Source organism: Macaca thibetana, chromosome 12 (assembly GCF_024542745.1).
Source record: "Macaca thibetana thibetana isolate TM-01 chromosome 12, ASM2454274v1, whole genome shotgun sequence".
NCBI classification, from domain to species: domain Eukaryota; kingdom Metazoa; phylum Chordata; class Mammalia; order Primates; family Cercopithecidae; genus Macaca; species Macaca thibetana.
The window spans coordinates 118,842,389-118,855,584 of NC_065589.1; the positions used below are offsets into that span (position 1 = coordinate 118,842,389).

The 13,196-nt window shown below is 41.2% G+C and overlaps 1 protein-coding gene across 6 annotated transcripts in view; it reads right to left on the reverse strand.

Annotated features, from left to right (window-relative positions):
- CLASP1 (cytoplasmic linker associated protein 1) overlaps nt 1–13,196 on the reverse strand; it is a 310,910-nt gene that overhangs the window by 36,005 nt on the left and 261,709 nt on the right. For all 6 annotated transcript variants that reach the window (XM_050751936.1, XM_050751937.1, XM_050751940.1 and 3 more), the window contains 3 exons: nt 13,032–13,175; nt 12,402–12,508; nt 2,874–3,024 (listed from right to left, as the gene is read on the reverse strand). In XM_050751936.1, coding sequence (XP_050607893.1) covers nt 2,874–3,024; nt 12,402–12,508; nt 13,032–13,175 — 402 coding nt within the window. The remainder of the gene's footprint in view (nt 1–2,873; nt 3,025–12,401; nt 12,509–13,031; nt 13,176–13,196) is intronic.

The following is a 13,196-nucleotide window of genomic DNA, read 5'->3' on the forward strand; positions in this document are numbered from 1 at the left end:
GGAGCTGCCCAAGGCTTTGGGAGCCTACCCCTTGCATCAGTGTGTCCTGGATGTGAGACATGTAGTCAAAGGAGATTATTCTGGAGCTTTAAGATTTAATGACTGCCCTCCTGGGTTTCAGACTTGCATGGGGCCTGTAGTCCCTTTGTTTTGGCCAATTTCTCCCTTTTGGAATGGGAGCATTTACCTAATGCCTGTAGCTCCATTGTATCTTGGAAGTCACTAATTTGTTTTTTATTTTACAGGTTCATGTTGGAAGGGACTTGCTTTGTCTCAGATTAGACTTTGGACTTGGACTTTTGAGTTAATGGGGGAATGAGTTAAGACTTTGGAGGACTGTTGGGAAGGCATGACTGTGTTTTGAAATGTGAGGTCGTGAGATTTGGGAGGGGCAAGGGGTAGAATGATATGGTTTAGCTCTGTGTCCCCACCCATATCTCATGTCAAACTGTAATTTCCAATGTTGGGGGAGGGACCTGGTGGGAGGTGACTGGATCATGGGGGTGGACTTCCCCCTTGCTGTTCTTATGATAGTGAGTTCTCACCAGATCTGGTTGTTTAAAACTGTACAGCACTTCTCTCTTCACTGCCTCTCTCCTGTCACCATGTGAAGACATGCTTGCTTCGCCTTATACCATGACTGTAAGTTTCCGGGGGCCTTCCCAGCCACAACTCCTGTATAACCTGTGGAACTGTGAGTCAATTAAACCTCCTTTCTTTATAAATTACCTAGTTTCTGGTAGTTTTCTTTTTTTTTGAGACAGAGTCCACTCTGTTGCCAGGCTGGAGTGCAGTGGCGTGATCTCGGCTCACTGCAACCTCCGCCTCCCGGATTCAAGTGATTCTCCTGCCTCAGCCTCCTGAGTAGCTGGGACTACAGGTGTGCGCCACCAAGCCCAGCTAATTTTTGTATTTTTAGTAGAGACGGGGTTTCACCATGTTGGCCAGGATGGCCTCAATCTCCTGACCTTGTGATCTGCCTGCCTCAGCCTCCCAAAGTGCTGGGATTACAGGTGTGAGCCACCGCACCCGGCTTCTGGTAGTTCTTTATAGCAGTGTGAGAACCGACTAATACAACATCCTCCCTAGGTACCACAACTAGCCATGGGTCTCCTGGATGCTGAGCAGTGGCCATACTCACTGCACCAGGATCTTGTGCTTATCTGTCTGCCTCTCCCATGAGACTGGAGCTCTCAGAAAGCCATGGTGGTGTCTGGTTCAGGCTCACTATTTTTATTACATCATGAAACATAACTATGTCCAGAATAAACAAAAGCAAACTGAGAAAAAAGGCACTTAACATTCCTTGAAAAGATAGCTGAGGGCTCCTCTTTTGAAATTGAAATTTTGTAAAATTAATTACCTTGGGCCTCTTACTACTATTTTATGGTTATTTTCAAAAAGACAAAAAATAACGAAGGTGAGGATGTGGAGAAAATGAAGTTCTTATATACCATCGGTGAGAATGTATATTAGTATAGCCATTATAGAAAACAGAACAGTGGTTTTTCAAAAACCTAAAAATGGAACTACCGTACAACCAACAATTCCACTACTGGGAATTTATCCGAAGAAAAGGAAATCAGTATATCAAAGAGAAGCCTACACCCTCATGTTTGTTACAGCACTATTCACAACAGCCAAGATACAGAATCAACCTAAGTGTCCCTCAACAAATGAATGCATAAAGAAAATATGACATATATACACAATGGAATACTATTCAGCCATAAAAAGAAATGAAAGCCTATCATTCACAGCAACATGCATGAACTGGAGGACATTATGTTAAGTGAAAAAAGTCAGGTACATTAAGACCAAAATCATATATTCTCACTCATTTATGGGAACTAATAAGAGTTGAGCTCATAGAAGTAGAGAGTAGAACTGTGGTTACTAGAGGCTGGGAAGGTGGGAGTGGGGGAGGAAAAGAGGCTGGTTAATAGCTACAAAACTACAGCTAGGTAAGAGGAATAAGTTCTAATCCTCTATAGCAGGAGTCCCTAACCCCCATGCCATAGACTGGTATTGGTCTGTGGCCTGTTAGGAACTGGGCAGCACGGCAGGTGAGCAGTGGGCAAATGAGTGAAGCTTCATCTTATTTACAGCCACCCCGCATCGCTCACATTACTGCCTGAGCTCTGCCTCCTGTCAGATCAGTGGCAGCATTAAATTCTCATAGGAGCGTCAACTCTGTTGTGAACTGCACATGCGAGGGATCTAGATTGCGTGCTCCTTATGAGAGTCTAATGCTTGATGATCTGTCACTGTCTCCCATCACCCCCAGATAGGGCCATCTAGTTGCAGGAAAACAAGCTCAGGGCTCCCACTGATTCTACATCATAATGAGTTGTATAATTATTTCATTATATATTACAATATAGTAATAACAGAAATAAAGTACACAATAAATGTAACGTGCTTGAATCATCCCCAAACCATCCTCCCAACATGTGGCCCAGTCTGTGGAAAAATTATCTTCCACAAAACCAGTTCCTGGTGCCAAAAAGGTTGGGGACTGCTGCTGTATAGTACTGTAGGGTAAATACAGTTAACAACAGTTTATTGTGTACCTCCAAAACACTAGGAGAGAGAATTTTCAATGTTCCCAACATAAAGGAATGATAAATGAGGTGATGGATGTACTAATTACCCTGATTATTATACATTCTACACATGTATCAAAATATCACTTTGTAGCTCATAAATGTGTACAATTATTACATGCCAACTAAAACTAAAAGGAAAACATTATTTTAACTACAGGAAAAAAATAATGATGAAGCTCAGTAATCATGATGTTCAGTGTTCAGAAGTCTCATTATCTGTCATTTAACTGATACAGAGTTCTCTTTTAGCCTAGGCATACTTACAATATCACATTCCTTTTTGCCATCTCGTTTAATGGGCTCATTCAGATCTTCTTGGCTTCGAAAACTAAACTTTTCAATGGCTTCTGTAACTCCACGTAGAGAACTATAGATTTCTTCAGAGTTCAGGTTCTCTGTATCATAGTCCAGCATGCTAAAGATAAAAAATAATTTATTTCTTAAACTGAGGCACATACATGGAAATGAGAGGTGGGCATAAGTTACTTCCCATAATTTAAAGAATAAGACATATTTATAGTTTTGTTTATCGGGTGATTTGGAATGAAAAGGAGGCATCTTTTGTTAGAGTACCACCACCGGACAATTACACATCTTCCTTGTTAAAACTGCCAAACACATTATATCAGCACTCAATAAAAACCAGTGGGAAACAACAGTAACCACGAGAATGTAGCAACTCAAAGAGTGACACTGGTGACTGAAGGCACGAGATAATGAAAGTGGAAAAATAACTTTCTTATTTTGAAGATGGAAAAAAGGAGTTTGGTTGTTACTGGTCCCAAATGTACAAACTTAAGAGGAATGGGCAGTTGGAAATAAAGCTAGTACTACAAGCAAATTTCAAAGGAGCAAAGTAAATAACCTCACGAGACAAGGTTATACTCCCAGGTATCCAATCCAGAAAACAAACAAAACCCTATTAAAAAAACAAAAACAAAAACAAAAAAACAAAACAATCCTAGACTCAAAGTCAGATCCACCCTACAAACGGGCCCAGAAAGTCTAACTCACACATCATCTCACCCAGGGGCCTGACTCTTCTACATGCTTCTATTTGGAGTTTTATAACCAAAGCAGATTTTATAAAAAGTCACATTCCTGGATAGACATCTAAGAATCCTCATAAAAGCAAGAAATATTTGTTGTTCATGGACAAGTGTTATTGACTGCTGTCTTTACAGACATTGGGCATAGCAAAACATGAAATGAAGCAAAAAAGCCAAACAATCCTTTTTGGTGCACTGTAGTTTGTCAACAAGTGCCCTGTAGATGTCTGGAAAGTGCACTGAAACAGGGAGAATCCTGAGAACAAAAACCATCCTGAGAATAGAAAAGTTTTAAAAGCATGGGATGGATATACCAGCATAAAGCAAGCAAAACATGAAGCAACAGTCAACCAAGGGCAAGTTAAAAAAAAAAAATCTTAGTTTCAATGTCACTCGTTTCAAGAAAAGATCAGATGAATTAATCTAATTTAATTTTTAAAATAATCCTGAGCTATACTGAGGATTGCTAGGGACATGCAAAGAATCCTTGGCTGTATATAAGTAAGCATGCAACATTGTTTAAGGACTAAAGAAAAGCAATCTTCCTGTTCTTCAAGAGAGTAGTAACTGAAGAAACTAAGTATCCTTCCTACCCGACCAATCCTATACATTCCCCCAAAGTGAGTTTCCTGTAATGTAAAAATGACGAATATTTACTAAGTACTCTTCCTTAAGTACTCTGCCCTAAAAAAAAAAAAAAAAAAAAAAAAGTTTGGGCAGATGAGCAAGGTAAGATTTGGAGAGCTCTCACTTGGAGTGGCCAGATCTCTACTGGCTTGATGTTGCAATGATCCAAGTGTTTTCTAGGGCTGGTGCTGGTAAGTTCTAGAGCCCAAGAGCTGACCACAATCTCAAAGATGGGAGCTATTTGTCTAGAATTGCAAATATGGCCCAGATAAAACCCACTTTTCCTGATGAATGAAAGAAAATACATAACCCAATTGTATTCGGAGTGTTCACAAAAAAAACCAAACAAACAACAACAACAAAAAAATTTCAACTCGAAGATTGACTTGAGCATCAAACAAAAAAAAATGTGAACCTTGAACAGGTATTCTGTTGAAATTCCATGTCTCAACTGATAGGAGGTAGAATAAAAAATCTGAACAGAATTTAAGATCTCAACCTCTTCTATGTTCACAAGGCTATCTGTCAAAGAGGCAACACTCCTTAGACGTGAGGAAGGCATGACCGAGGGGCCAGAGGCTCCCCTCCTCCTTCTGAGGACACCACAATACTAGCTCATGTACAGACAAGGCATTTATACATCTGGCCAGTACACTATGTTTTATATATAAAGACTGAGTATTATGACTCAAACAAAAAATATATATACAAGATGTAAAAAAAAAAATGCCTTAAAATACTTTTAATCACAACAACCAAAAATAATAGCATAGCCCATGCAAAAGAAAAAAATCCAAAAAACTGAAAGAACGATGGGATGGACAAGAGGAAGTCTGGCGGAACGTTCAAGTTTTTTAAGGGATGTCACAATATTATTTTCCATATGTCGCTTCAGATAATGTCAGCTTTCAGATAATTCATCTCATTATTCTTAACCTGAACTTTCCTAAAAATATTTCATTTCAGATCACATCACTTCACTATTACAATAGCCTCTTTTTAGAATAAGAAAATAAAGGATTCTGCCAGGTAATTTCCGCCTTCTCACTTTGAATTAATAAACCAACTCAAACTCCCAATTTAGGAGCACCATTTGCAGAACCAAGAACAATTGAAGGTGTCTTCTTTTAGACGCACTAGCCTGAGGTTTGAAGTATCTCCTTGGTATGAAGCTAAAACAGTGAGCTGCAGGTGAGAGGCATAACTGCTTAGCTCTAGGAGGAAATGGACCATGCTACTTTCTTTGCTACTTTTACACTTTGGCTTGATTTGTAGTTTTCCAAATCAGTATCAGTTAAGTTCTCACTTAAAGGAAAAAGGAATTTCCCATGAAAGCCATTATCAAGGAGGGTAGATATTATGTCCTCACAAGCGGTATATGAGGGAGCCGCAGGACGGCCTCAGAAGTGGACTGAGAAGAGAACTGGGGAAACCTCAGTCTGCCATCTGCCCCACAGCCTGTCTTGTTTCAGCCCTGAGACAACCCCAGGACATAATTCTTGGGTTAGAGGTCAAGCCCTGATCACCTGTAAATACTCTGGTTAGACTCCAGAAGGGCTCTCTTAGGGTTTTTTAGATTAGGGAGAATTCCTTAATCAGTCAATAGTCACTGACCTAAGGTTAGGCTTACATCAGGCCATGGCAACCAACGTGGAAGCTGAATGCAGCCCTGGGCTTGCCCGCTGAAGGATTCATGTCATGGGGAGGGAGGAGGGCATGGGGTCAGGTCTCCAAGAGAGAGAAACTGGAGAGAGAAGTCTGCCTTCTTTGTCATTTTGTAGGAAAAGGGTACAATGTATAGATTAAGCATAGTCATTCTTTGTTATGGAATCAACAGGATTTTGGCACAGAGCAAAGAAACAGGCATATAGATTCCCTCTTAGTTTTATGTAACTGATAGGTTTTCTAAATGTAAAAGTCTCTAGTCAACTATCCCTGCCTCCAATGGGCAACAGAAGTTGTAAGCATTTAGTAAGCATTCTCTCTTAATGAGTTAGGTCAACACGTATTATTGTGTACATATGTGAAAGATGATCCTAGGAATGGGATGTGCTCTGGAGGGATAATCCTGATGTGTGGCTGGCAGTGAAGCTGAGTGCCCATGAGGGCATACGGGTCAACATACTGGGAGATAGTCAACAAACTGATCTTACACTTGGAGGCACAGCTAACCTTAAAAAAATGAAAAAGGAGTGACCTGCTTTGTTAACATTAAAGACAGTAGCCGTCTCCTTGTCTGCTTGCCCTAACCTTGTGTATCTAGAAACATTCATTGCAGGGTTCTCTGTACACTTTAGAAATGACTTTTAGAGGTATAAGAGCTTCAAAAGGAAGGTGTTGTTAAAATATTTCATTTACTGTTTTTGGCTTCACCATGTAGATTATTTGTATTCCACAAAAGTCAGAATACAAATCTGTGCAAAAGCTATCTATGAAGCATTTCAAAAGTAACAGACCGTTTTTTTTGTTTGTTTTTTGTTTTTTTTAACCCTTTTCCTATCACACCCTCTATCATAGAGGGTAGAAACTCATCTCACAAAGCACAATGACAGCTGGACTGCCCGGTGCTCTAACAGGTTTCTAGGGAAGAGATTCTCTGATCTTTGGACCTTATAAAAAGCATCCCCAAGAGACCCTGAAATAGACATCTGCAGTACTATGTGGACCCTTCTTTGCACCACAGATTTACCATCTGTCAGCATCTGAGGGAAGCCCACCCCGTCTTCCAGACTCATAAATAATTGTTGCATAACCAGTGTCCATGATGCTGCACTCGGCATCAACTGTGGGGGTGCATGAGGTGACTGACAGTTCTCCTTCTTCGAGGCAGGGCATCCTTAGTGAGCTAAAACAGTTATCCTGCCTTGTGGGGATTCCTTTCTGGATGTGTGTGCTCAGACTACCCTCATATGACAGTATATTAGGAAAGAAATCAGTTATATATAGTCAACAGCATGGCTGAGAGTGGGAGGTGTGGTTTGGGAAAGAGTAGGTCTCCTGGCTTCTCAGGGGAATGCCTTCTGCACTTTAGACACATGCTAAGGAAACTGCTCCCACTATTGCCCACGCTGACCTCACAGCATTTCCTGAGCTCTTTCTGGGGGCTGAGCACTGCACTGTACAGAAAGGCCCACAATAGTGGGCGGTGATGAATCTGATCAGGTTATAAAGGGTCATCTGTCCCTGTGACACAGCAGGAACCGTACTTGTGAGATTTGGCAAAGATCACACACCTGCTCACACTTCTCACCAAGGCTCTACTCCTGCTATGTGACACCAAGAAAGGGACCACACTGGAGGCAGCTTAGAGGCTTTCCCAAAGACCTGAGACGACCTTGGAAACGCAATAATATTGTGACACCTCAGACAAGTTTGACAGGTAGCTTGTTACCTGGGAGAGTAAGAGCGCCTGAGAGCCTTGTGGGAGGGAGCGGTGGGGATGGAGTTAGGCTGAGAAAAGGGAGGTGGGTGCTTCGCTAACCCGTCGGCACTCCAACCCCATAACCGACTGCAGTGATCAGAAGAGGAAAATCAGAGAGAAATACAAAAAGCAAAGGGGAGGGGAGGAGGAAAGCACTACACACTAAGTGTCTTAGTCTCTTCTTTCCTTGACAAAGTTCTATTAAAGTTAATCAAAGCAAAATTAGCACTTCATCATACAGAGAAAAGAACAAATTTTGTTTTACAATTTGGTCCTTGATGAGACTGGTTTATTCTTTCCCCTCACAACCATGGAATGTGTTTACTACTTAAAATCACATGAGATTCCAAGAGTGTCTATGTGAGAGACTGTGTGTATGTGGGAGTATGAGGGGGTGTGTGTATCTGCATGCACTGGGAAGGACATAACACAATACACAAGAAAATATGGATGTTCACTTTCAGTGAACTCATCAGTTATTTTAGAAAGAACCAAACAAAAATCATGGGGCCTCAATTCAAATGGGACCAGAGGGACTCCAGAAGGAGGACTCAGAGACCGTGCTACTCTGACCAGAACTCTCCAATGTGGAGCAGTGCATTCCCCGGGGCTGTGATCCAGTTGGATGGTGTTCAGAGACAGCACAAGCTGTTTCCTTCTGAAACAAGAGTAGCACCACTAGAGGGCTAGTGTGTTAAGTCTCAGCTGGCCAGCACAGAGTACTAGGTCATAAAAACCAAACCTCTCTGCTCATATCACCTAATATGAGAACTGAAATTCTTCTGGGAACACAAGTATTCATCTTCCCTTCGCAAATGTCACTGGGTGCCTGGGCTTGCAGAGGCCCTGAAGGAGAGTTCTAACAACTGCTGCAATTCAAAAGGATTGCGGGAAAGCCTGGGAAAGTGGGGAGCTGGGCTGGCTGGTGATGTGGGGGAAGGCCAGGGTGGAGTCCATGGCATCAGCGCCAGGGCACCTACAGAACAGCCCTGCTTGCCACTGGCATTCACTGGCATCATCACAGCGGGAGCCTCTGCATGCTAGTCTTCCCTGAGCACAGGTATAGCTCTGCTTTATAAGGAAAATAAGTCATGGAGATGTGAAGTCACTGCCGTACAGAGGCCTAAAGACACACTGGCCTCTATGTGAGGCACACACTGGGTCAGACACACACAGTGGGTTGGAGGTGAGGGCACAGGAGGGATGCAGGTGACATCTCCGGCTGGGCATCTGCTTGGGGAAGGAGGGGCAGACACACCCACCTCCGAGTGTGGGGCGGGGTCTCCCTGTTAAGCACACTTTGATTCGATCCATACTCTGGATCCTCTCACAAGAGGGCCACTAAAAATGACTTCCTATTGCTAGGGCCACACACGCTATTTACAGAGTCATCCCGCTCTATGACATGTTTGCCAAGAACAGATGGCAGACCAGCAAGGACCACCATATACTTTTTTCTCTTAAAGGAAATGGACTTCAGATGATTTCTGAAGCCCCGTGCAACTCAGTGTTTCATTTACCATAAAATCACATTAGGTAAAATATAAATATGTACTTCACATATTTATATAGGCAGTTTACTCTTTCACACAGAAATGATGTCTAACAGAATGTTTTACAAAAGTTTAACCTATTATCTACAGCATCTCTACTACTACTGGGTTGATAAAAAAAAAAAATGACTTCCTCACTGGTGAGAGATATATACATATATATTTTATATATATGTATATATATAAATAAATAAATATGACAGGGTCTCATTCTGTTGTCCAGGCTAGAGTGCAGCTCACTGAAGCCTCCATGTCCTGGGCTCAAGCAATCCTCCCACCTCAGCCTCCCAGGTGTGTGGCATCATGTCCGGCTGATTTTTTACTCTTTGAAGAGACAGGATCTCACTATGTTGCCCAGGCTACTTACAAACTCCTGGGCTGAAGCAGTTCTCCCACACTGGCCTCCCAAAGTGCTGGGATTACAGGCATCAGTCACCATGTCCAGCCGCTAGTGATATTTTTAAACAATTATCAGATTTATCATTTTAGAATAGTTTCTTACTATCATCATGATCCAAGTATAGAAATTTTGAACTAAAAAAAAAAAGTTCATTTTGACAGTTAAAATTAGACTTAAAACAGGCCAGGTGTGGTGGCTCATGCCTTTAATTCCAGCACGTTGGGAAGCAGAGGTGGGTGGATAACCTGGGGTCAGGGGTTCGAGACTCCGTCTACTAAAAATACAAAAATTAGCCTGCCGTGGTGGTGTATGCCTGTAGTTCCAGCTACTCAAGAGGCTGAGACATGAGAATCGCTTGCATTCAGAAGGCAGAGGTTGCAGTGAGCAGAGATCATGCCACTGCACTCCAGCCTGGGTGACAGAGTGAGACTCAGTCTCCAAATAAATAAATAAATAAATTTGACTGAAAATAAATAATTGGTAATAGCTTTTACCCTACAGAATAAAAGGCTAACACTGTTTGGTCAAGATAACTCAAAGGAATGGCAGGTTGCAGAAAATCAACAATTTAAGAGCAATGCTCAGAAAAAATAGCTGAGATTATATACAACAGATCTGTCTACCTTTCTATAGTCTCCTTAAATGAGGTAACCTACTCAATTCTATTTAGTGCAATAATCCATTTCTTTTATCATTTTCCTTTAGAAAATATGTAGCCTATTTGAATATTTCTAGTGACATGAAAACATGAGGCAGTTTTTCCCACTGCCGGACAGTTTTAGTTGCAAGAAAAACTATTTCTTCCGTGAGCTCAAGTTGGCTGAGGCCATCTGGCTATCTATGCACTGAATGATGGCAAGTTTAAAAAAATGTATTTTTCCAAGAAAGAAACTACATAAATAACTCCCTAAAGAAGAATCTGATAACAAGAAAATATTTAGACCACACATGAACTACCGAATATTGAAAATAAATCTCGTTTCTTCCACTGATCTGTAACTATAAATAAAAATTAAGATGAGGCCAATTAAGAAGGGATAATGACCTTGAAAAACAAAATTTTTAATGACTTGAGGACCCATGGAGATTGACTTAGCCAGTTTCAGCTCTGATGAATGATACTAACAGCATTAACAAGTTTTTACTTAGATTAGTAGCACAAATAATAATAAAATGCTTAATATGAGTTATACCTTTTGACTTACTATCTAAAGAATGTGCCACCCTAAGAATGCAATAACTAAAAGACGTATGAACTGTATATTATGGAAGAAAAGACTTCCCAATTAATGTTGTGTAACTATCTCTTCTAGACAGAGGCAACAATTTACAGAAAATTCAAGTTTTGCATATAAGTTTCTCCACTAGGAAAGACAATTTTATGATTTTACTGTCACCACTGTACCACCATATTCTTTAGACATACATGGTAGTATTAAGGAAAAAAACAAATGGCTAAACCTCAGTCACACCTGGGGAAAGTCAAACATATTTTCATTAGTCTCTGGCCTCAATTTTTTAATTGTAACAGCCTGTTGAAGCCATGACAATACAGACCAAATCTGGAGACATAATATCACATTGCCATCTACCTAAACATAGTGCAGAGAGACATCTGGGGGAGTAAACATAAGGGCAATCTAAACAGCAAGATAAGACAGCTACAGAAAATACTTGGTTTCACCAAGAGGAAAATACACATTTCTTATGTTCCAAAGTATTTAAAGGATATGAGGAACTGGAAATCTAGAGTGATAAGGAAGAAGTGTGGGAGACTCTTCATCATTTAAAAAACTAAATGTAAAAGCAATTATGTTTTGATATCTTCCTAGTAACGAGGTCCCATTAAAGGGAAAACAGCATACTTGTCATACTGTCATTTCATTTTCAGATCTCGGTGCCAGCAGCCTTCAGGACAAAAGCTTACTGGTTTGTATTGTTAGTGATCCCAAAGAGTTAATCCTGTAGACAGAGCATGTGTGCCCCTTGCTGGTCCAGACACTGGCTCTTTCATCAAAATTCTGGCCTGTAGGGCAACTACTTTGAGTGGGGCCACGGGTCACTCCCAGCCCATGTGAGGGGGTCACTAAAGCCACCACACAGACTTCTAAAGGCTCTGGTCAGATGGTGAAGTATTACTAAAGATCCCGACAAAGCAGGTTCTCTTTTTAAGTCACTGCCTCAGCTTCTATAGGGCCAATATTTGCATGGTCCCAATAAGAGTATGAAATGTGGACCCAATTTTAGTTCTCAGATTCTAAATCACAGTCCTTCAGAGCAGCATTCTGCTTCAAACATGACAGCAACTATGTTTAGAATGACTACTTGGGTTAAAAAACTACCCCAGACTTGGTGTAACTGACTATAACAAGTTGGCTTGGATGACTAAATACCTTCAGGTTCTACCACTTGCAGAACAGGTAATAAGGTTCTACATGGATTCTATGCAAAACAGTACTAAATGTAAACTTTCAGTTGTAGGTACTATTAGGTACCAGTGAGTGTTTAGAGCTACTAGAACCAGAGAACATTCAGCACACACCACTCATCTTACCATAGAAGTTAACCCCTTTGCGGAAGATTATACAGTTACAATTTGAGTGAGGACTAGAACCCATGGTTCTTGATACTCAATATTCTTTTTGTTATTTAGCTTAGTCTAAAAAATCTAGAAATAGGCGGCACAGCAATTAAGGTGCTTTAGTTTCTTTAATTCTGTGGAAAGTAAAGAAGTGACCTTACCTTGGAGACAGACCCCCATGGGAACAGTTGGTGGGTGAGGTTAGGGGGCTGGTCCTGCTGCTGGTGTGTCGGGAGGGCGTTCGGCCAATCGTATTGCTTGGAGAGCCCTGGGGTGAAGCAGAATAGGCATCATTATTCCAGTGCTGTACATAGAATATTATTCTATTCTCTCCTTGGTCTTTTAATCCACATGTAAATAAATGGGTAGAATCTGCCCAGGATGGTTCCCCTGCCCCTCAGAATCATAAGGCCAATTTTAAACCAAAAATGAATAATCATCATACAGGCACTCCTGGAGTCGAATGACTGATGTTGGGTGTGCCAGAGTGACAGACAAAATTGAGCATCTGCATCTTTCCAGTGTTGAAAAATAAGACCAACTCAGTGAATGAATGACTAATTGGATAGCCTAGTGAAAATGTAGCTGACTGAACAACCTAAGAAAAAAGGCCATACTTAAATATCAGATTCATTCATTCACGGGGCTCAGGATGGCCCCGTCCTCAGGATGCTCGGCATTTCCTGAAAGAGGACAAGGAAACGGGGTACTCTATGAGAGTAGGTTCTAGGTAATGGCTCCGCAGAGGTCATGGACATCACAGAGGCACCAACCGTGACCAAAGCACTCACCACACTGGTGTTACTGGAATTCTTGAGGTGGTTGTGCAGGAGTTTGGTGGCACCATCCTGGAATGTTTTTGGCAAGGCACCAAGTAACATGGTAAATTCAGGAGTATTCAATTCAAACAGAGAGATTAGCACAATTTGTGCTGCCTAGAAAAAGGAACCATGATT